Source organism: Rhinolophus hipposideros (genome assembly GCF_964194185.1).
Source record: "Rhinolophus hipposideros genome assembly, chromosome: 1".
NCBI classification, from domain to species: Eukaryota; Metazoa; Chordata; class Mammalia; order Chiroptera; family Rhinolophidae; genus Rhinolophus; species Rhinolophus hipposideros.
Window position 1 is genome coordinate 100,211,398 of NC_138047.1, and position 22,015 is coordinate 100,233,412.

At 42.4% G+C, this 22,015-nt stretch overlaps 1 protein-coding gene and 1 long non-coding RNA gene across 4 annotated transcripts in view; one reads left to right on the forward strand and one right to left on the reverse strand.

The window, feature by feature from the left end:
* The first annotated feature begins 55 nt into the window (after positions 1-55).
* LOC308497542 lies at positions 56-21,635 on the forward strand. Of its 3 annotated transcripts, XR_013993338.1 has the most exons (4): positions 56-260; positions 6,537-6,639; positions 14,635-14,805; positions 15,568-16,833. It is a non-coding gene; the product is annotated as an uncharacterized lncRNA (long non-coding RNA). The 3 variants fall into 3 exon arrangements; XR_013993337.1 differs by lacking the exons at positions 14,635-14,805; positions 15,568-16,833 and adding an exon at positions 19,423-21,635; XR_013993339.1 differs by lacking the exon at positions 14,635-14,805.
* CLRN2 (clarin 2) overlaps positions 20,366-22,015 on the reverse strand; it is a gene marked incomplete at its 3' end in the record, with an annotated part of 11,302 nt that continues 9,652 nt past the window's right edge. The window contains exon 3 of the mRNA XM_081048235.1: positions 20,366-20,631. Coding sequence (XP_080904361.1) covers positions 20,366-20,631 — 266 coding nt within the window. The remainder of the gene's footprint in view (positions 20,632-22,015) is intronic.

A 22,015-nucleotide genomic window follows, 5' to 3' on the forward strand; every position in this document is an offset into this window, starting at 1 on the left:
GCGGTGCTGGGATGGCTGCGAGGCTGTGGCGGAGACTAGGGGTGTGCCGTCGTGCGCGTGCGCGTGCGCGTGCGCGTGCCCGGGCGGGCTGGGCGAAGAGGCGGGGCTCCAGGACCGGCGAGCTAGAGAGGAGCGGAGTCGGGGTTAGGACGTGGGGTGAGGGGCGGTGATGGAAGCGCGGCTCGGGGGAAACACGGGAAACGGGAGGACACACGTCGCTTTACAGCAGAGGTCTAACTGTAGAAGTGAAGGCACTCCTAGTGAGTATTTTTTATTCCTGTCCCTTTTTTGAATTTTTTCCGAACCTCCACCTCGTCCAAGGGTGCAACACTAAGGCTGGGAGAGTTGGGGGTGATAGGCCCTCTTGGGCTTCCACCTCCTTTAGGTAAAGCCGAGTTGCATCCTCAACGCAGTACACGCTCCAGAATTCATCTATAGTCACTTCAAAAAGAGAGAAATCTTTGTGTCCACTTGATAGTTCTTTGCCCATTCCAACAAGGTCAAGCTTCAGTTTCCACAACCCAAAAATTCAGTAAAAAAATGGCCCTCAACCTCGCGTGCGAATGGAGGGGGGCTCTCTGTGCCTCAGAGGGGACAGCATGCAGAGCTGCTGTCACTCTCCCTCTTCAGCGGAGTCTGTTTCTTTCCTTTTGTTTCTCCGCTGCTTCTGCCCGGGATAACTTACTTGCTGGCATAGCCTCATTTACTTTTCTCTTTTTTCAAGGACCACAGTATTTACATTTTCATTTGCCTAATGGGATAAGGGAGAAATAAATGTCACAGCCCCCCCCCCCCGAAAAAAAATACTTTTATCCTTACTGAGCAGTATTATTGACCATTTGGGGATGTAAGATTTGGTCATCCATCAAACGCTAAGTTTACAAGGTGTTTACTGTGTTTTTCTGTTAGAAACTGTGGGGTACAACAGAATTTAAGTGTCCCTGGCCCCGCGGACTTTACTGTCTAGTAGAGGCAAGATATATCATGACTATAAAAATAGAGCTCATGCAGTTATATACACATACGCTCCAGTTATGTACACATTCTGCGCCCTTCTTTGCTTGACCAAGACTTTGGTCTGATGCCTTGTCCTCCAGGAAACATTTACTGACATTCCATATCTGGGTTAGGTGTCCTCCCTCTGCTCCCACAGCAGCCTGTCTCAAAATGCTTATCACCTGTATGATCATTGTCGGTAACCCCCAGGCATCTTGGGAGCCATGGCTTTCATCTCTGGATTTCCAGTGCCTACATCTAGAGTCTAGACTGTAGCTGACACACACACAAAGTGTTCATGAAATGTTTGAATGAATGCATGATTAAGGTCTAATGGACGTAGCATTGATAATTAAAGAACAGGATAGTTCCCATTTGTGGCCTTCAGATAATAAATGCAAAAATTAAAAAGAGCTTGAAATGAGCCATTGAAATGATAATAAGAAGGGTGTAGATGATTGAGGAGACCATCAGGTTATGGAGGAGTGTGTGGGAGGGTGTTGGCTTGGCTGGGGGTGTAGGGATCAGGCCTTCCTGGAATAAGGTGGTTGTAAAAGACAGTGATGCTGCATGAAAGAGGATTTTGAAAGGCTGGAAGAGTTTATTATAGATGTGGGAGTCAACATGGCCTCAATAGTGTTCTTTGTAGAAGCGGGCTGGGGGAGGGCGGGGGAGGTAAAAGCTATGTTTTAGTACGATTGACAGAGATTGGAGTCAAGGGTGGAGAAAGACTGAGCCATGTGGGGGAAAGTGGTGCTTCAGGGAAACCCTATGCATCCACACACGTCCAGAAAGTGTGTGGAGACTTCTCTGGGTTATCTGCTTCAGATTTCAGGGAAATTCTTTCACAACTCTGAAAATTGTTACGCAATGCTATAATACAAGTCTTGTCTACAGATATACAAAGTATATCCTGTCCAGTAAAAGTTGAATTGACAGCACTCTGTCTCCTGCAGAAGAGCCAGTTTTGTCTCCACCTGCACATTCATTTCAGTATGTCTCATCTGTAAGTGTGTGGGTTCTCAGAATTCATCTATAAGTGTTTGGGTTCTCAGAATTCTCTTTTGAACTAGTTCTAATAACTATCTGTTTCATGAGTTAAAGAAAATCTTTAACATGTATTCATTTTTATATATGTATAAGAGTCACGATTTTTAAATGGTTGGACAATTATCTTTTAACAGCAGGTAAGCTGGCTGGAGGCATGCATTTTTGATGGAACTTGTTACATGACTCCATTTGGAAAAGGAAAGGCAGCATCAGCGAGATACAGTTTATGAATGTGGGAGAACATACATCACTTCCCCATTTAGGGCCCTAACACTCCTTTCTTGCTTAGCAAGGGAGAAACTGTGAAGGTGATGGGAGATGGGGAATTTAATTATAAATGTTGACTCTGAAGTAGCAGTGGGACATTGTAGGGGAAAGCAGATGGAAAAAAGTCCAGTGAGAGCTTGAGATGATGATGATGCAGATTTTCACAGGGTGAGTTCAACAGCCAGGAGTCTGATGGTGTCTGTAAAGGAACCATCACAGAACAAGATGAGCAAAGGGAAGACAGAGGCTGTCGAAGACACTCCTGTCAGGAGATGGAAGAACTTGAGAAAGAGGCAAAGTAGGGAGTGGTTGGAGAGGCAAGAAGAGACCTAATCATATAAACATTGATGAGTAACAGTCATTAGTATTTCCTGGGTCACCCTGGGCAGGCTAATATTCAACACTGCTTCTAGCTGACATGTCTAAAATATCAACTACAACCTATATTTTCCAGCTTGTTTTGCTGCTAGGGTGGTTCTGTGACTAGGTTCCAGCTAATGGGAGGGAATGGAAGTGAAATGTGCAACTTCCAAATTGTGGCCCTTCTTCATCTAGTCATTCATTTAAAAATATGTTTTGAGCATCTACTGAGGACCAGGCACTATTCTAGGCACTTGGGATCCGACAATGAATAAAAGAGACAAAGCTCCTTGCTTCTGTGGAGCTAATATTCTAGTGGGGGGAGACAAACAATATGATACGTGATTGAAAAATACAGTGAATGTTGTCGAGTGCCGTCGAATGGAAAGGCAGGGATCTTCAATGTGGGAAATGGCACGTCAAACCTTAGTAAGAGTGTTGACAACTTTCATCTTGATGGGTACAGTCAGTGCAGTGTGAGCTACGGTTGAGAGAAGGTATGTTTTAAAGTGTGCTGTAAATCATGGATCATGAACAATGCATTAATATGAAGTGGGCAAACGGTTTTATCCTCCATCGTGACCATGATCCATGTCACACATCACTTTTGGTACGGGAATTTCTGTCAAAGAAAAATATTGTGGTGTGTCTTCATCCACCTTATTCACCAAATCTGGCACCCTGTGACTTCGGCTTTCCCCCAAAGTCAAAATGACCATGAAAGGTAAACATTTTGAATCGATTCAGGACATCGAGGCAGCCATGACAGTGCAACTAAGGACATGAAAGAGAACTTCCAGAACTGCTTCAGAAAATGGCAATAACAATGGGATAAGTGTGTTTGAAGTGAGGGGGGAGTATTTTGAGGGGGATTAATGGCAATATGTTTTTTACTGTAGTAAATTTAATTTAAACATTCACCATATTTTTTTATCACACCTCATAAAATATAATGAATCTAAATTACATAGAATGTTAGAAGATGATACATGCTATAGAAAAAAGGAAAGTAGAATAGGGTAAGGGAGCAATCAGGGTGTGTGCGTTGCAGTGTTCACTAGGGTGGTCAAATTTTAGGCCTCAGGGAGAAAATGACATTTGAGCACAGCCTCAAAGGAGGTAAGGGAATGAGCTGTGTGGATATCTGGGGGAAAGATCTTACCTGGCCCAGAGAACAGCCAGTGCAAAGGCCCTGAGGCAGGAGTGTGCTGGGCTGGCATCTTTGAGGAACAGCCAGGAGACCAGTGTGGCTGGGGTGGAGCAAGTGAGGAGAGCAATAAATAAGATCATGGATGAGTGGGGACAGGGAAGGCTGACCACGTAGGACCCATGGGCCACGTTCAGGACTTTGATTTTTATTCTGTGTTCAGTGAGAGCCACTGGAGGATTTTGAGCAGAGTGGAACACATGATCTAACTCGCAAAGTATTACTCCAGCCTCTGGGCTGAGAATAGTTTATAGGAAGCAAGGGTGGAAGCAGAAAGTCCAATTAGGCGATTGGAATAATGCAGGTAAGAGTTGACAGTGGCTCATATCAGGGTGCTAGAGTGGAGGTGTAGAGAAATTGTCAGATTCTGGGTATATTTTTAAAGTAGGGCTATCGGGACTTCTTCATGGACTGGAGGTTGATGTGAGAGAAAGAGGAGTCAAAGATGACGCCAATGTTTGCCCTGAGCAACTGTAAAAAAGTTGCTATTAACAAGATGGGAACTAGGGTCCCATTTACTAGGATGGCTGTGAGTGGGGAAGGTTTGCAGAGGGCAATCAGGGTTGTGAGGTGTCCCTCAGACATCTAAGTGGAGATACGGAGGAAGTAGCTTGAGATACAAGTCTGGAGTTCAGGAAGTAGTTCTGGGCTCGAGATATAAATTTGAGAGTACCTAAAGCCATGAGCCCATGAAAGGAAAGAGTATAGACAGAGGAAAAAACAGTGAAGGACCAAGGACTGAGCCCCAGTTTCCTTCAACACAAAGATGTTGGAATAAAGGACTAGCAAAGAGAATGGAATGTAGCAACCAGTCAGGCAGCAGAAAAACCGAGAGAGAAGTCCCTTGAAGAAAGACTTAAGATTTCTGTAAAATGACAGAGGGAGGCTTCCTCTTTCTCCTCTCCTCTCCTCTCCCACTGGAATGCAGCCTTCATGGTAGGAGTTGGAGCAGCAGTATTGTAATCCGTAAGACATAAGGAGGTTGGGTCACCAGCAGCAGGAGGAAGTGAATCATTTCTGGACTGCTAACATCCTGACTGTTACTTTGTTTAGGCCACTGTTATTTTGACCTTTGTTATAGCAGCTGAACTTGAATTCTAACTAATACACACAGATAGCATTACGCAGATAACATACAGATAACATATTTTGCTCAAAATACGTTTTTAATTTCCCCACTCTGGTTTCCAGCTGGTGAAGTGTTTCCCACTTTTTATTGGTTCTCATTCTCACTTGGTTTTCTTTTTTCTTTTCCAAACTGAACGAATTCTTGTGAGACATATTGGAAATGTTAAACTTCACGTGATAAAGCAAATCACTGTGCCATAGCATTATTTGATTTCCTTTGATGGTGAGAAACAGAGAAACTGTCAAATGGGCTGGTGTCAAGGTGGGGGCATGGTCTGCCACTGCTCCTTCAAACTTGCACACTTGTGGAAAAAAAACACAGAGAAAAATAGCATCATGAGGAGTGTTTGTTTTTCATTTGAGGACGTTATGTACTTTAGGAAGAAAGACAGTTTTGGACTTTCTTAAGATTATGTACGTGGCCATCATATCATCCAAACACAAATACTCTACTTGCAATCTTATCATGTTCCCTGGTGTAGTTCCAGCTCCATGCTAATGCTTGCAAAATCCGTATCATTAGCCTGGATGACTCACCTGAGCTCCAGCTCTATATATCCAGTGCCTATTGCATATTTCCAGTTGGATGTCTCAAAGTCCTTCAATCTCAACTTACATAAAATGGAACTTTGTTGTTTTTTCTGCTGCTGCCTCTTTCCTTAATCCAGGTTGCTTCTCCTCCTGTGTCCTCAATCTCAGTTAAGAGCAGGACATCCACCTTGTTGCATAAGCTAGAAATTTAGGAGTCACCTTTACATCTTCACTTCCCCTCACTCTTCAGGCCAGTCCATCACCAAGCTATTCTACCTTAAATAGCATGGCAGTTCTCTGCCTCTCTCCTTCGCTTCAACCGCCAATGGAGGACAAGCCACCGTCAGCTCTCCCCAATGTAGGACAAGTGCCCCTTGACTGGAGGGCATGCACTAGTAACTGAGGAGGAAGCAAAGAGCGAGGTCAGACGCAGGTGACTTTACAAGGCTGGTGGCAGAAGAAATGGCTTCGCTTCTCCCTATTAAACAGAGAATGAAGGCCATGCTGAAGTGCTCTGAGATCAAAGGACTTTGTGATCACACAGGGTTGGGAAATGCGCCTTCTTAATGCAGCTCCCTAGGTATTGGCACATTACAAGTTTAGAAAAATCCTAGGGTAAAAATCTGGTCATATTGTGGGGCTCGAACAAATAAATTTATGGGGTGAAGGATGAATTTTTTTGCTCTCAATATATATGTCTAAACCCTCCCCTTCTCCCCAAGTCCCACCCCCCTGAGAACAATTTTCTCTCACACCACTTTGGAAAGCTCTGAAATAAAATATATGCATAGTAAGACATTCAGGGACCTTCACCACAGGAGGCATACATCTCAATTTAAATATGTGTAAGATCAGAGTGTCATGATCAGATGTTTAGTACAATCTCCTAATATTTAAAAAGTATTCCAGTATAATTTAGTTTATGCATTAATTATGCCAAACTGATAATTGGAACACAAACTAGCATTCTTATCCGAACATTTAATTTATTGTAAAGGTAGTACTACAGAGCCGTGGACAAGCAACAGTCTTTTCAATACGTGAAGCCCTTGGATCTGAAGAAACGAAGCTGGGTGAACTGGAGAGCCACATGGGAAATAGTGAGTTTTGACCTTTGCATCACATCAAACACAAAAATCATTGCCAAGTCAGTGTGAAAGCAGAACAGCAAAACTCAGAAGGTAACATAGGAGGCGATTTTGATGAATCTGAGGTAGGCAGAACTTCCTTAAATAGGGTACAGAAAAACAACAACAAACAGAACCCCACAAACAACAAAGGAAAAGACTGATAAATGGAATTACATTACAATTAAGAAGTTCTGTTCAAGAAGAAGAAATTAAGAGAGTGAAAGGCAAACCATGGGGGGGCAGGGAGAAGGGGGTAGATATTTGCAATTCATGGAATCAGCAAAGGATTTTATGCAGAATTAATAAAGAAATACCGCAAATCAGTTACCAGGAGACAGTGCACTAGAAAACTGAGAACTAAAGCTAGACTGTTCACCTTAAGGTCACCTCACAGTGTGGCTTTGTCACATTATTCAGTGCTTCTCTGCCTCCATTTTCTCACCATAAAATGGGAATAATAGTATACCCACTTCCTAGGGTTGTTGTGAGAATTCAATTCATCCATAAAGATAAAACACTTTGAGTAGAGCTTTGTACATGAAAAGGCCGAACCAAGGTTAGCAATTATCGCATGTCCTCTGCATTTTCAGAGGTGAAAGCTTGATACAGAGAATTTAGTGTACTTTCATCATCAGAGTGACTGTCATTGATGTACCTGACGTGCTGTGCCATCACGTTTCCTATTACACAGAAACCATGTGTGCGAGTGTGAGGTGCAATGCCATTAAATACGACCCACCCCTCCGTTGTAACTGAGAGGCATTCCTGCTTAACCACCAAGCACCTGCAAGGATCTTGGCTGTGTGTCACCTTTACATAAAATCGCAGCAGCAATTGTATCTTTGTGCAATTCACTGCTTCTACCAGTGTTACATTTGGACAGTGTTCTTACAGAATTACTGGAGAATACAAAATTCCTAACATTGTAGGCCTACCATGTGAGTCACTGTTCTCCCCTCTGGGTGGCAGAGACTCAAGTTCTAGGTACCCCGCCCTGCCAGGGAAGCACCACCAGGCAATTTTCTCCAAGTTGTGCCCTGTTTCACCTGGATTTCACTGGCATCACTTGGGTAACAGAAGCGCTTGTAAAGCCAGCACAGCTCTGGGGCTGGTCTAGGTCATCCCTCTTCGCTCCTTGGAAGAGGCCTGCCTAGACGGTGGAAGGGGTCGTTGGTCACCACACCCACATCTCTCAGGGTGTGGTTGTGACACGTATGTAAGATACACCTGGGGTACCCGTAAAGGTGCGGATCTCCAGGTCTCACCCCAGGCCCCAGAATGTGAGTTGATCGTTTACATTTGTAAAAAGCTTTCTGGATGAGTTTCAAATTTGAGAACTGTAGAAATGCATGTTTCTGAATGCCAAAGAATCTAGTTCTGAAGTTGGAAAATCAATGCCCAGTTTGAATGGAACACAGGTTGTGGAAGTGGAGGCCAGTTGAATATGGAAGGATTAAATTTGAGGAAGAGGAGATATGTGAAGTGGGGGAAAGAATGCCCGAAACATCATGAGCACTCAACATGTCGTAGTCGTGATTTTCCCAGAGCTGAGGGAGTGTTTTGCCTTGCCTCTGAGAAGTGAAATACACAAAAAATAGATTTATTTCGTCTTTTTCAATTCTTCCGATGAATACAAACCTAACTCTAAGTTTCTATATCTCAAGCACTCTGTTTAACACCTGGATACTCTTATCTCTAGGGAGTGTATTAATCAACCTGTTGATCCGGTCATTCTTAACTTACATCGGGACCTTCAGGCGGAAGGTCCTCCTAAGCCAATGAATTAACAAGTCTGCCTTGGTCATTCTGGGTGCCATTCGCTCACCACTATGGTTAGGTAGGCGAGAACACCTAACCTCAAGTCCATGGAATTGCCTGAGGGTTTTGTCAAAGTTCCTTTTCTGATTCAATGGGTCCTCCATTTCTGACAAGTTCTCTGGTGATGCTGATGATGCTGGTCCACGGACCACAGCCTTGCTTGTTTAAGAAGCACTGTCTTACTTGTGGCCTCCAGAGAGGCTATTCTGAGACTCTGTGGTCAGGGGGTATCTCTCAGCTGGACTGCTGATGAGGCAGGGAACACCCCACACGGGCAATGCCGTACTGGACTTTGCTCTCAGCAGCTCCTGATGGGAGTGCTGTGTTGGCTGCGGGGAAATCGTAAAGATCCTCTTCCTTTCATACCTGATTCAGGTCTCAACTGTGAATTTTCAAAACCAGTTAGTTCTTTCTCTGGGAACGTGAACTTGATTTTTGGCTCGTCTGCCCCCACATCTCTCCTGAACTGTTGGCAATGACCACGACGGACCTTAAACATCGACTAATGGCTCGGGGGGTCTGCATCCCATAATGATCATTTCTTTTTATTTTTTCAATGATTGTCTTGGCTTTCAGACCCATTTGAGCTTTCTGTTCCTCAGACTCCTCTGGTCTGTATCGCCTTTTTCGGCAGAAGTCTCACCGGGGTGACTGGCCGCCCACTCCCTGCTACCCCGTCATCCAGCCTGAGCAGGGAATCCGGTCCTGCTCGCTTATAAGAACCGAATCTCAAAGTCTTCACACTTGAACATTTGATCCCACATGCCTGTCATCTTTAAATAGCCTTGCTGCTTCTGCCTCCATTAGCTAAGAGTAAGGAAGGTGAATCATCTTCTCTTATCCTCACCTCTAGCAGGTCTGGGATCCTCCTTCGATAATCTGAACTTGATCTTCTTGGAGAATAGCCTTCCCTTGTATATGAGTGACAGTCCTGAGAAATGCTGTAGGGTACACTTTTTTGGTTTGTTTTGTTACCGTGAAGGTCATTAGTGAGTAACTCTCATTTCTGTGTTCAGCAGTTTGTTCATCTCTATATACTTCCAAAGACAAACTGTTCTGAGTAGTTGAGGTTTCAAATAAACTCCTCTCTCTAATAAAATACCACTGACTTGAAAAGAAAGTATTACCAGATGCCATGTGTCAAATGCATGCCTTCTACAATTTTTCCTATTGCAAAATAATTTCTTTGATTCCAATTTGGTCTTCACAATTTGGGTTAATTACATTTAAGTCCTTAACCTTTTAAACACTGTATATTTCCCATGGCGCCACCCACAAACTTGAGTACATCATCAGTACTTTCAATTGGAGAACTCACCACACACACACACACACACACACACACACACACACACACACACCCTGACCGGAGGAATCTACCTTTCTTTTTCTCCTCCCCCTGCAATAGATTCTTGCTTAGTTTTTTAAAGCTCACCAGGGAATTTTTACCATTAGTAAGGTTTGGAACTATTGAGATGGTTCCTGTGTATGAATATGTGTATATAGTATGTATCTATCCATCTCTCCTGTTTTCCTTATTCCAGAAAAGATTTAAGGTATTGAGTTAATTAAGTACACTATGTTAGGAAATCAACCATGTAAGAAAATAAATAAAAATATCAATAGTGATTTAATATGTATCTGATTTTTCATAGCTTTGGGTTTTCCAAATTTACATAGCATGTATTATTATAAAGATAACCTTTAAAGAGTGAAACTTTATGGATAAAAAAATTCATCCAGTCAGGATTGCCCTGTCTGTTTTTGTACTTGGTGAGTTACCAATTAACCAAATTTTTATTTTTACAACTCTCTGTTCCCCCAGAACACTAAAAGGGAAAACTTTTAACTGCTATGAATTTACACATTACTGGTAAGATGTAAGACTTCTGAAGTTCTAGCAGTTTCCGTCCTCTCGGGTCCTGCAACACCCGCTGAGAAATGATACCCATAATACTTAGCCAGCAATGTTATATAAAATATAAAAGGGGCTTTCCTTACTCAATTGAAATTTGAATCTAGCATAGTAGAATCAGATTAGATTTGAGTTGGAAGAATCATTCAAGGTCCCTGTCCAACCAGGTCACCGCAGGACACTGCGTTTATAGCCCGCGGACTGCTTCCCCCTCGTGGTAAAACGTGGTCATGCCACTTCAATTTTTTAAAGGGCTCAACCTCAGAATCATAGTTTAGAAACATTAGCAGTTTATTTCTCACAGTTCTAGCGGTTCGAAGTCTGACGCCAAGGTTTCAGTAGGGTTTGTTTCTTCTGAGGCCTCTCTCCTTGGCGTGTAGATGGCTTGTGTCTTCACATGGTCTTTCCTCTGTGTGTGTCTGTGTCTTAATCTCTTTTGATAAGGACATCAGGCATATTGGATTAGGGTCCACCCTAAAGACTTTGCTTTCATTTCATTACGTCTTTACCCACATCCACACATAGTCACATTCTGAGGTACTGGGGACCAGGACTTCTGCATAAGAGTGTTAGGGGGGCACAGTTCAGCCGGTAACATCCCTGTTCCATTTCTGAACTGGCTGAGGGCTGTCTTCCTTCTTCCCTTCACTCCGTGACACGTTCCCATCTGGCTCCTCTGCGCTAAGTCACTGTCCACATGGATCTTTCTAATACACAAGTCTGATTGTGCACGTTCCCTGCGTGTAACCCTTCAGTCAAGCCCACGTTCCTTCACAGGACACAGGAATCCCACTTGGATCTGGCCCTGCCTCTCTCGCCTGCCTCAGTTCTCTCCATACTTCATGTCTCTCACTTGACAAGATGCTAAAATGCTTCGTGACTCAGCCATGCTGTTTCTCATGCCTTTGCTTAAGTTTATGCCCTCACCCCAGGACCTTTTTCTTCACCTGGTTCCTTCAGACCAATCACCGCTCTGGCTCCCAGAGCGATTACTGCACGTGAGTGCATCTCCAGCCCTTATGGGACTGAATACGGGAAGAGCAATATCATTTATTCTTGGAGCAGTTTGTTAAGGAAATGATGATCCACATCTGCCTCAAGAAGCTGTCCCCTGCACCTCAGGAGGTGTCAGTAGCCCTAGACCCGGTGGCCTGTGTGGCACCCAGGGCAGGTGAAGCTTCACGATTTTACATACAAGGTCTGACAATTAAGTTTGTGAACTTGCCACCGTGCGCTTACGTTGGCAGCACTGTACACACAGCTCGGGAAGGTTCCATGACCTTGGTGTATCAGTGTCTCACAACTGTGCTCGTGTCGACATGTGGTGGTGTCTTGCTAAGTGGAGTTCATTATTGTTATTGCGTGTTCTTTTGTGCCATCGTGGGAATGTCTGAGCTTAAATTAGAGCAATGAACAAACATTAAATTTCTTGTTAAACTTGGCAAGAGTGGAAGTGAAATCAGGGACATGTTAGTCCAAGTTTATGGGGATAACGCCATGAAGAAAACGGCAGTGTACAAATGGATTAAACGTTTTTCTGAGGGGAGAGATCACGTCACTGATGAAGGTAGTTCAGGGCGGCCAGTAACAATCAGAACTGACATGAAAATATTGCAAAAATTCATTGAATTGTGCATCAAAATATTTGGCTGACTGTGAGAAGCATAGCAGACCAAGTAAACATCAATAGAGAAACAGGAAAATCTTAGCTGAAAATATTGGCATGAGAAGGGGGTGTGCAAAAGTGGTCCCGAAGGAGCTCTTACATCACGACAATGCACCAGCTCACAGGGCACTGTCTGTGAGGGAGTTTTTAGCCAGTCAACAAATAACAGTATTGGAACACCCTCCCTATTCATGTGATCTGACCCCCAATGACTGCTTTCTTTACCTGAAGATAAAGGAAATACTAAAAGGAAGACATTTTGATGACATTCAGGACATCAAGGGTAATATGACGACAGTTCTGATGGCCATTCCAGAAAGAGTTCCGAAATTGCTTTGAAGGGTGGACTAGGCTCTGGCATTGGTGCATAGCTTCCCAAGGGGAGTACTTCGAAGGTGACTATAGTGATATTCAACAGTGATATTCGTACTTTTTCTAGGATGAGTTTGCGAACTCAGTTGTCAGACCTTGTAGACAGCCTGATTTCTCCCCACTTACGGCTGGCTATATATGTAGTTCCATGTTTATATACATTTTTGCTTAGACTCATACCTGGGAGGCTGGTACTGACTGATGGAGATATTAATGTATGTTCCCTATTTCCAACCCTTTCTCTTTTCCCATTCCAGCGGATGGCAGGCCCTCTGTCTCCTGGCCTCAGGAGAGGATTGCGGCATTGTGGAAATAGAAGGGCTGTCACCGGTGGCTTGGCGCTTCTCTGGGTGTTCTAGGTTATGATCATGCTCAGTACAGCTGATCAAGGGTTCAATCAGAGAAGTGGCCCTGCTTTCACATTTCAGCCAACTCCAACCTCATTGTAGTAGCTTCTCTAGCCCATCAAAGCTTTACAATCACATTGCGTAAGCACTTCCATGCTAGCAACTTTTATCAGAGACTTTACCCTCACTTCAGCATGTGATTACTATTAATGATTTTATTTATAAAACCTACTACTGCTTGCGGTGGGACACTGTGTCAGGAACCCACTTTGTCCATCCCCCCGCCTCTTGTTATAGTCAAATGGGATGTTTGTGTTTCTCGTTCCCGGTCTGTAAACCTCCCAAACAATGTCCTTTTCATCTTTGTATTCTCAAGACCAAGACTGGACACATACTAGTAATGCTCCCAAAATATCTATTGAAAATAAAGTTAAAATAATGCGATCTATGGAAGGACAGAGCAGAGGCATCCGAATAAATATTTGGAAATATTTTCAGTGAGAAGGCTTTTACTGGGGTCCGGGGAGGTGAAGGTACAGATGAAACAAGATGAGTTGATCCTCTTTGAAGCTGGGAAGTTGGTAATGGGACTGCATAATAGTAGTCTTTCTGCTTTTAAATATATTTAAAATTTTCCTTAATAAAAAGTTTTTTTTAAACACTCTATTTGTTTATAAATGGGCATGAGAAACAAGTGTTAGTTCTAATGAACCAAGCTGTCTTGGGAAAGGTTATTTTTTGCATTTTGTCACAATGGCTCTTAGTTGAGGAACAATGGCAGTGACTTTCCATGTTTTCTGGTAGGACGTCCAGAAGAGGATGTCATGTTGTGGCTCGCCTGACATTGAGGTGATATCACGGTTTCTCCTCGGTTTCTCAGAGGATAAAACCTTTCTTTAGCAGCAGGAGGGGAAGGAACAGTTGAGTAATAAAGTGATTACCTTTTGGTTCAGATTTTGTAAACAGATTCGTCTTTAATGATGGCCTGAGTAAGGGTTCATAGGAACTGGTGGGATTGTCTCAAATGTCAGACCTGGAAATTTCCACTGCAGGGGGATGTCATAAGATTTGATACTGATATAGCCGTTAAAAGTTACAAAGAAGAAAATTACATAGAAATAAAAACAATAGGTTTGGTATTTTTATGTGCAGGGGAATGAAAACAAGTACATAATGTACATTATTTGGGATGCCGGACATGATGATGTTACAATATTGTACAAAAGTTACAATATTGGGACTTAACGCTACAACATGGACAAACCTTGAAAACATTAGGCTAAGTGAAAGAAGCCAGTATAATTCAGTATACATGAGATGTCCAGAATAAGCAAATCCATAAGACACACAGTAGATTAGTGATTGGCTAGGGCTTGGCTGAGAGGATAGTGCAGAGCGACACTAAATATGTACATAGTTTCCTTTTAGGGTAATGAAAAAGGTTCTAAAATTGTGGTGACGTTTATGCAATTCTGCATCTCCAAAAATCATTGAGTCATCCCCTTTAAATGATCAAATTTATGGTGTGTAAATTAATTTTCAATAAAGCTATTGAAAAATGTTGGGGTTTTGAGATAACAGGATTCTTTTTTTAGTCTTATTACATCATGAGGTAATTCATTATGTTATCTTGTCCATTAAGAATACACAATTTATTGTCGCTCATAGTAAAAATCTGGCAAGGATACATCACCTTCATCAGTGTTAATAAATTATTATCAAAAGAAATTTCCGGAGAATATATTTCTGATAAACTTCAAAACTGAAGACTCAAAATTAAGTCCAGTTTTTCACTAAGTGCTTGACAATTAAGCGCCTAATGACATGAAGTATGTTTGGTTTTCCAGCACGTGATACCCAGTCTGCTGCTGCCATCTTCACGCTTTCCTTTGCTGCTTTGTCAGAGTATTGTTGCTCGTCAGCCCTTCGGGGTGTGTGGTCAGTGGTCCCCTGACCCCGAGCGGGAGTGAAAGCCTCCTCTGATACATGAAAATGTGGAGTTGACTGCCTGGCATATAGTAGGTGCTGTATTTAAGATTAATCTGAACATATTATGTAGCATTAAACATCGTAACCTTTTAGAGTGAAAGGAAAATCAGAGGTCATCTTATTCAAGTTTGTTATTTTACAAATGAGAAAACGAGGTTTCTAATTTTTTTTCAACTGAAAAGCCTGTAATTAGAGTAGATGCTCAGGGTTTTTATGAGGATGAAATGAGATGATGCAGGTCGAGTACTTAGCACAAACCTGGCATGTGGCAAATACTCAGTAGGGATCGGGCCTTATTCCTGTCAAGTGGTGACTCTATTTGCTGGCTAATTGGTACCATTGCAGTAGAAAAGAAAATGAGATCACATGAGCAAAAGAGGGCATAGCACCTAATTTTCTTGGCAAGAATTTCATGTGTGTCATAATTACGTAGGCTTCTTATAAAGCTCTACTCTTAGTTTAACAATCAAAACTAAAAGGAGAAGGAAGAGGAGGAAAAAGAGAAATGTTTCACATAGAAATGCATCTAAAATGGGCACATGGACCTCTCCAGCACCATATCCTGAGATCACGGTTCACCTTTAGATTCCATGCGCCTTGCCTGGTCTCCTGTCCTTCTATGATTTCCAGAGATATACCTGGCATAATATAGAAATGTTTGAGCTCCACATAGGTGATATAGGTGAGCACGCACTCCCTGTGAGAAGTTTCTAAATTGTGATGCTACTCTATTAGTAACGATTAATAATAATATGGTATTTTGTTCATTTATTTTATATCTAACTTTTCAGGAAAATTATTGAAACAGTAAATACTGGATTTGAGTAGCTCTGTTGTGGTAGGCGGGAAAATGTCCCCCAAAGATGTCCTGGATTATCTGGATGGGCCCAGTGGAATCACCAGGGTCCTTAGAGGAGAGAGGCAAGAGTCAGACTCATCACCTGTATGATGGAAGCAGAGGTTGGAGTGGTACAACTTTGGAAGGAGCCATGAGCCAAGGAATGCAGGCAGCCTCTAGAAGCCAGCAAAAGCAAAGAAAAAATTCTCCCCTAGACTTTCCAGAAGGAATGCAGCCCCACCAACATCTTGATTTACCCCAGTAAGACCCATCGTGGACTTCTGACTTCTAAAAGTCTTAAGATACTAAATTTGCCTTGTTTCCAACCATCAAGTTTGTGGTTATTTGCGACCACAGCAATAGCAAACTAATAACAATTGTCACTTTGGATTATGTTACAAACTTTTGCTAAAGCAGCATGCATTAGTTCTCATGAATCATCAACTTCTGCACGGTGACCTTATGATTTAGAAAATGAAGTTGTTTTTCTTTAATGAAAGAGCTAACATTTTAATTACACTTAGAAGTATGAAGAATTGTTTAATTCAATTTTTGTAGCATTTCATATTGTTCTTGAAAGAAGTATATTTGTATCTTAACTCTGCTCTTATTTGACATGGAAGGGTTCTTGCTATCCAAAAGTCTTTGATTAATTGTATTTTGTTGGTATATTTCATTAATGAAAATTGTGTGTTATGGACTGAAAGTTTGTGTTCCCCCAAAATCCTGTATTGAAATCCTAACCCTCAATGCGATGTATTTAGGAGGTGGGACTTCTAGGAGGTAGAGGCCACGAGGGTGGGGCCCTGAAGAATGGGATTAGTGCCTTTTTAAGAAGAGACTTGAGAGCTTGTTGTCTCTCTCTCTGCTCTCTGCTATGTGATGATACAATGAGAAGACAGCCATCTGCAAGCCAGGAAGTGGGTCCTCAGCAGACACCCGATCTACCAATCTACCGTGATCGTGGACTTTTAGTCTCCAGAACTGATAAATAAATTTCTGTCGTTTAAGCCACCCAGTCTGTGGCACTTAGTTATAGCAGCCCAAATGGACTGAGACATCATGTATTACTCAGAGTACACAGAGTGAATGTAGAGTAGGACGTTGTTTCACAGATAACTAATTACTTCTTTGAATTCCAGCTAAGTTTCATTGGCTTTGATGCCTGTAGTTAGTTTGAATAATAATCTATGAATAAATGCATATGATAGCCACCTTTAAGGGACATGTGAAAATTAATCCTCTTTATCACACTCTAACCAATGTCATAAAATAATGTTATGATGAACGTTTGGACGTTACGTGGATGGGGATAGGGCACTGTGAGCCCATTAGATGCCTTGGTGAGCATAAGGAAGTCACCATCTCTGGAGGGGAGCGCCCGAGGGTTCAGGCCATGACAAGCCTGGGGAACGTGGGCGAGATCTGAGCAGTTACCCCTTGGGTGGCGTGCAACTTGCACAGCTGTCTGCAGAAGTTCTGAGAAAGAGCCTTAGAAGCCCTTCAAGACAGGCAATCACGGTGTAATGGGAAAATGGTGGCCTTGACGTCGTATAGATGAGGGTTACATCCTTTCTCCATAATTTATTAATAATGTGGCCTGAACAAGTTACTTAAATTCTCTGAACCTAAAATTGCCCATCTGTAAAATAAAAACAGTAATGTGTGTCTTGAATAACTGTTGTTAGAATTAGGAAGTATGTAAAGTGCCTGACCCACACTAGATGGTGGTCGTTATCACAAAATGTAACTTTTTCATTCTACGAATGAATGAAACAAAAGTTGAAAGTTGTTCTTTCAACTTTGCCCAGTTGAAAGAACATTTCATAAATTAATCCAGCCTCAGGCAGAGCTGGGGAGGCTGGCAGGGCAACCAGTAGCCAGGGGCAGAGGAGTCCAGTGAACCCCACCAGTGTGCCCCCAGAACCAGCAGAAGGCCCAGGGACGCTTCCCAGAAATCAGTAGTATGTGTGTGTGTGTGCCTTCTCCCCCTGCAACGTCAGAACCTCCTTTGGGAGAGAGGCAGGGACAGAGAAGGTGTGGAGTGTGAGGAACCAGCCACTTTTCCCCTGAGAGGCTTAGCATTACCGGGAAGGATGGTATAAAAGATCAGCTCAGGTTAAATTTAAAATGGACTGGGCATTTATTATTACTTTTTGCTTATTCATAAAATGACCAGATTAACTGTAGTTGAAATAAAGGAGCTACATTTTCTCTACACATTTGAGGGATCATTCAAATGAATTATGTGACCTAGATGTTTACTCTCCCTTCTTCCCACGCCTTCCCTCCCTCCCAACAAAACTTGCCGAATTCTATATAGGGATCTCTTCCACAGTATCCCTGGGAAATGTCTTTCAGATGGAACCCGATTATCTCCAGCCACGTTACAGCCCTACCTGACAGGTCATGGTTTGAAACTTGTAACGTGTTAACAGAAACTTCTGAAACTCTTTCTAAAGCTTTGGGTTCTGTCGCTGGGAAAATGCACATGTACAAAATCCTGCACTTTGGAACGCATCCACCTTGATAAGGTAATTCCACGATTAGAAATAAAACCAAATTCACTCTGTTCCTACATGACAGTCTGTACATCCTCGAGGGCCACGGTCAGGTCAAAGGTTATGGCTGGGCTAAGGGTTTGAGTCGCTCCAGCACCTTCTCTCTCCTGTGTCATCCCCAGCCGCTCCAAGAATGAAATCTCAGGAAGACAGGCGTTTTTGTCTGTTCACTGCTCTACTCCTAGCACCTAGGTCAGTTTCAGTACTTGTTGAATGAATAAATGTACCAAGATCTTCAGACATTTATCATATAAGCAGTTACCTGAGTCTTCTCTGAATTTATGTTACTGATTATTTTTAACCATCAGCAGGACTTTTTGTTAAACTTGGTAGGACATTTCCACGCGTTTTTGAGACAGCACTTTTGAATCTATCTCCTGGTGAGTTAACTATCCCTTCCAGCCACGTGCCATCTGCATATTTGATGAGTGACATCCGTCCACTAACTAGTACTGCAGCTGAGTCTGGGATGGAGATAACCGGCTGGAAGAGAGAGAAGGCCCAGCAGGAAATCATAAGCAACTAGGACATAAGAGGTGGCATGGAATCTTCCTGAAGCTCAGCATTAGCAAAGATAGAATCCTAAATCATGTGTCATTTAAGATGGAGCCAATTAGGAGGATTAGGTAATATTTTACTTGGCATGAAGACAGAAGACCTGGAAAAGGATTCACCCCAGCTGGCGTCATGGGAAGATGAATTGATAGGGTTGTATGAATGAGGGTTCTCCAGAGAAATAGAACAAATAGAGTGTGTGTGTGTGTGTAGAGACAGAGAGAGAGAGACAGAGACTGATTTACTTGAAGGAATTGGCTTTCATGATTGTGGAGACTGGCAAGCCCAAAATCTGCAGGGTCTGCTGGCAGTCAGGAGATACAGGAAAGATTTGACGTTTAAACTCAATGGCAATTTGTTGGCAGAATTCCCTCTCCCTCGGGAGTGTAAAGTCTCTTTCTTAAGGCCTTCGACTGATTGGATTAGGCCCACCCCCAGTATGGAGAGCAATCTGCTTTGCTCAAAGTCTACTCCAAAAAATACCTTCACGAATACATCTAGAATAGTGTTTGACCAAGTATCTGGGTACCGTGGCCTAGCCAAATCAACATAAAATTAACCATCACAGTACCACTTAGGAAAACCCAACACAAAACAGCTGGGTTTATCCAACAGATGACTTTCTAATCCCACTGGGTATTCAAATGCTTCCAAGCCTTTCTTGTAATTTCATACCTTGTGTCTCCCCTCAGCAGTGACTCATCCTGGAATGCCCTCCTCCAACCCCGCTTCCTTCACCATTGGAAAATGTCTACTCGTCTTTCAAAGTTCAGATCAAATGTCACCTCTGTGACACCTTCTTTAATTCCACATCCTATCCTGAAGAATTAATTCCTTTCTCGGTCCTTTATGTCTGTACATCAAACAACAGATTCGCAAAGTGGTTACGACTATAGACTCTGGCTCCAGACTTCCACGATTTCACTCCTGACCTCAGCAAGTCACCCAGCCTCTCTATACCTTAGTTTGTTCATCTATAAAATGGAAATAAGGTCGTACTGACAATCTGTGGTTGTAGTGAGGACCTAATATATGTAAAACTCTTAGAACAGTGTCTAGCATGTAGAACCACTGAAAAAAGGTAGCGATTTTCATTGTTAGTGTTATTCTTGCTCTCTGATTCCTGTGTCATGTGGAAAGATTCAGTGTTTCTGGAGGGCAGGGATATCAACATATTTCCCCTAATATTGTGTGGAATAGACCAAGGGTCTGTAGACATTTATTGGAGGGTTCAGTACCTTATATTTGTGGGGTGCTCTATAATAGCCAAAGGCCGGCAACATTATCACCCATGGAACCCTCATTACAATCTTGTGAGGTCATTCTTGTCCCTATTTTACAGATACGGAAACTGAGAAGTAGACATTAAGTGAATTGTCCAGTGTCACCCATAGCTGGCAAGTGCAGAGTATCCAAGTCCAACTCTAAGTCCAAGGTCGGTGAGAGAGAAAGGCAGAGATGCCAGGAATTGGGGAAAGTTTTTCTTTCCTAGCCCAGGTATCACCCTTCCTCCTTCTAGTTCCTTCTTAATATTGCCCAAACGATGAATATTCTGGACTGTGAAGCCTGCAAAAATGAGGCCTCCACTCATACCACAGAATTGATTTAGGAAAGGGTATGAGCAGGAGAAGGCTATTAATACAAGATGTCTTCGGCTGTGACCGTGGCCTCTTCTATTTTGGTCTTAATCTCTGGGAGGGGAATTTGACTAATGGCCACCACAACCAAGTTTGCAGCATGAGCTGAGGCGCTGGCTACGCAGATCCAAAATGACTCTTCATACTGTTCGTCCACCACAACAAAGCGAAAGAGCTTCTCCTGAAAGTTGGCGATTCGTTCTGTCAGGTCGTGAAATTTCACCGCGGCCATGAAGCTGGTGATGGCCAACGCCACGACTCCACCTGAAACCCAAAAAGGTCACCATCATTCATAGGTCCTTTTTGCAGTCGTAACAACTTTATGAGAGGTGGCCATTCTGTGGCACAGGTAACAAACTCGCTTGGGGTTTAAAAACATTGTTAGGGACACACAGATGTTAATTTGCTTTTAAAAGCTGCAGACCACCCACGCAATGTGACAGGCAAGAGGTGTGAGAAAAAGAGAATAAGCTTCATGTTAGATTGACTTTGAATCTTGCCTCCTCCAATTGTTTTTCCCTTGTCCAGTGCCATCCTTTCTGGGGTATCCATATTTGGATAAGTTCAATCTCTAAATATTTTAGAATTTGGATGTAGACCCTGAGAGCGACATGGGAAGATACAAGAACACTTACGGTGCAGATTGGGGTTTCAACAGAGCAGACTGTTCTCTCCTTTGTTACTATCTTCTTTCCATGCTTTAGATTAAGAAGAGATAAGAGAAGGAGGAAAGGAAAGTAGAGAGAGGAAACTGGAAGGATTCTGAACTTCCCTACCTGTGGCTTCAAATTCTCTCTTCTTCTCTCTTTCCCTCCGTCCCTCCCTCTCCCCCTACTTTCCCCTTTTCTTTTCTACTGCTTTGATTTTAATTAATATTTTTAAAAAAACATACTATACTTTTTGTTTACATCATTACATCGTCATTGAATAAAATTTGGACTCCAGAGAAAGATGAAAATACAAATTTACTTTTATCTTAAAAGCCAGGTATAAACAGCTAAACATCTTAGTATATTTCTTTACATTTATTTCTCTTGAAAAAAATTAGTATTATGGTGCTCCCACTGTTTTACACTGCATTTCTTCCCCTTATGTGAACATTTTTCCACATTGTTAAATATTCTGTTACAGCACCACTTTAAACTGGTACATAGTGCTTTATCTTAGTGACAGGCCTAATTAATTAAGTCTGATTAAATGTGATCTTATTTCTGGATATCAAGATTGCTTCTAATTTTCAATATTATAAAGTGCTGCAGTGAACCCCTTTTTCTGTACACTTTTGTGTTTTTTTCCAGTTATTTCCTTAGCATAAATCTCTATTGGAATGATGTAATCAAACGATATTCATGTTTTTATGCCTTTTGACACTAAAGTTTTGTCAGATTGCCTTTTTAGAACGTGAGTGTAGTGTGTCTCTGAGGAAGGAAACGGAGAGATAAGCATTTACTTAGTAAGCAGGACTGAGCACTTTTTACATGCCAGCACTGTGACGACTCAGGTGGAAATGAACAAGACACCTGCAGTCCAGGTGTGCGGAAGCCATGTATGTAAGTAATTCTACAGGATGGCCACAGTCTGACAATACAGGCAGAAACATAGCAATTGACTTAGTGACATTACATTCTAAGACATGCTCAATCAACAT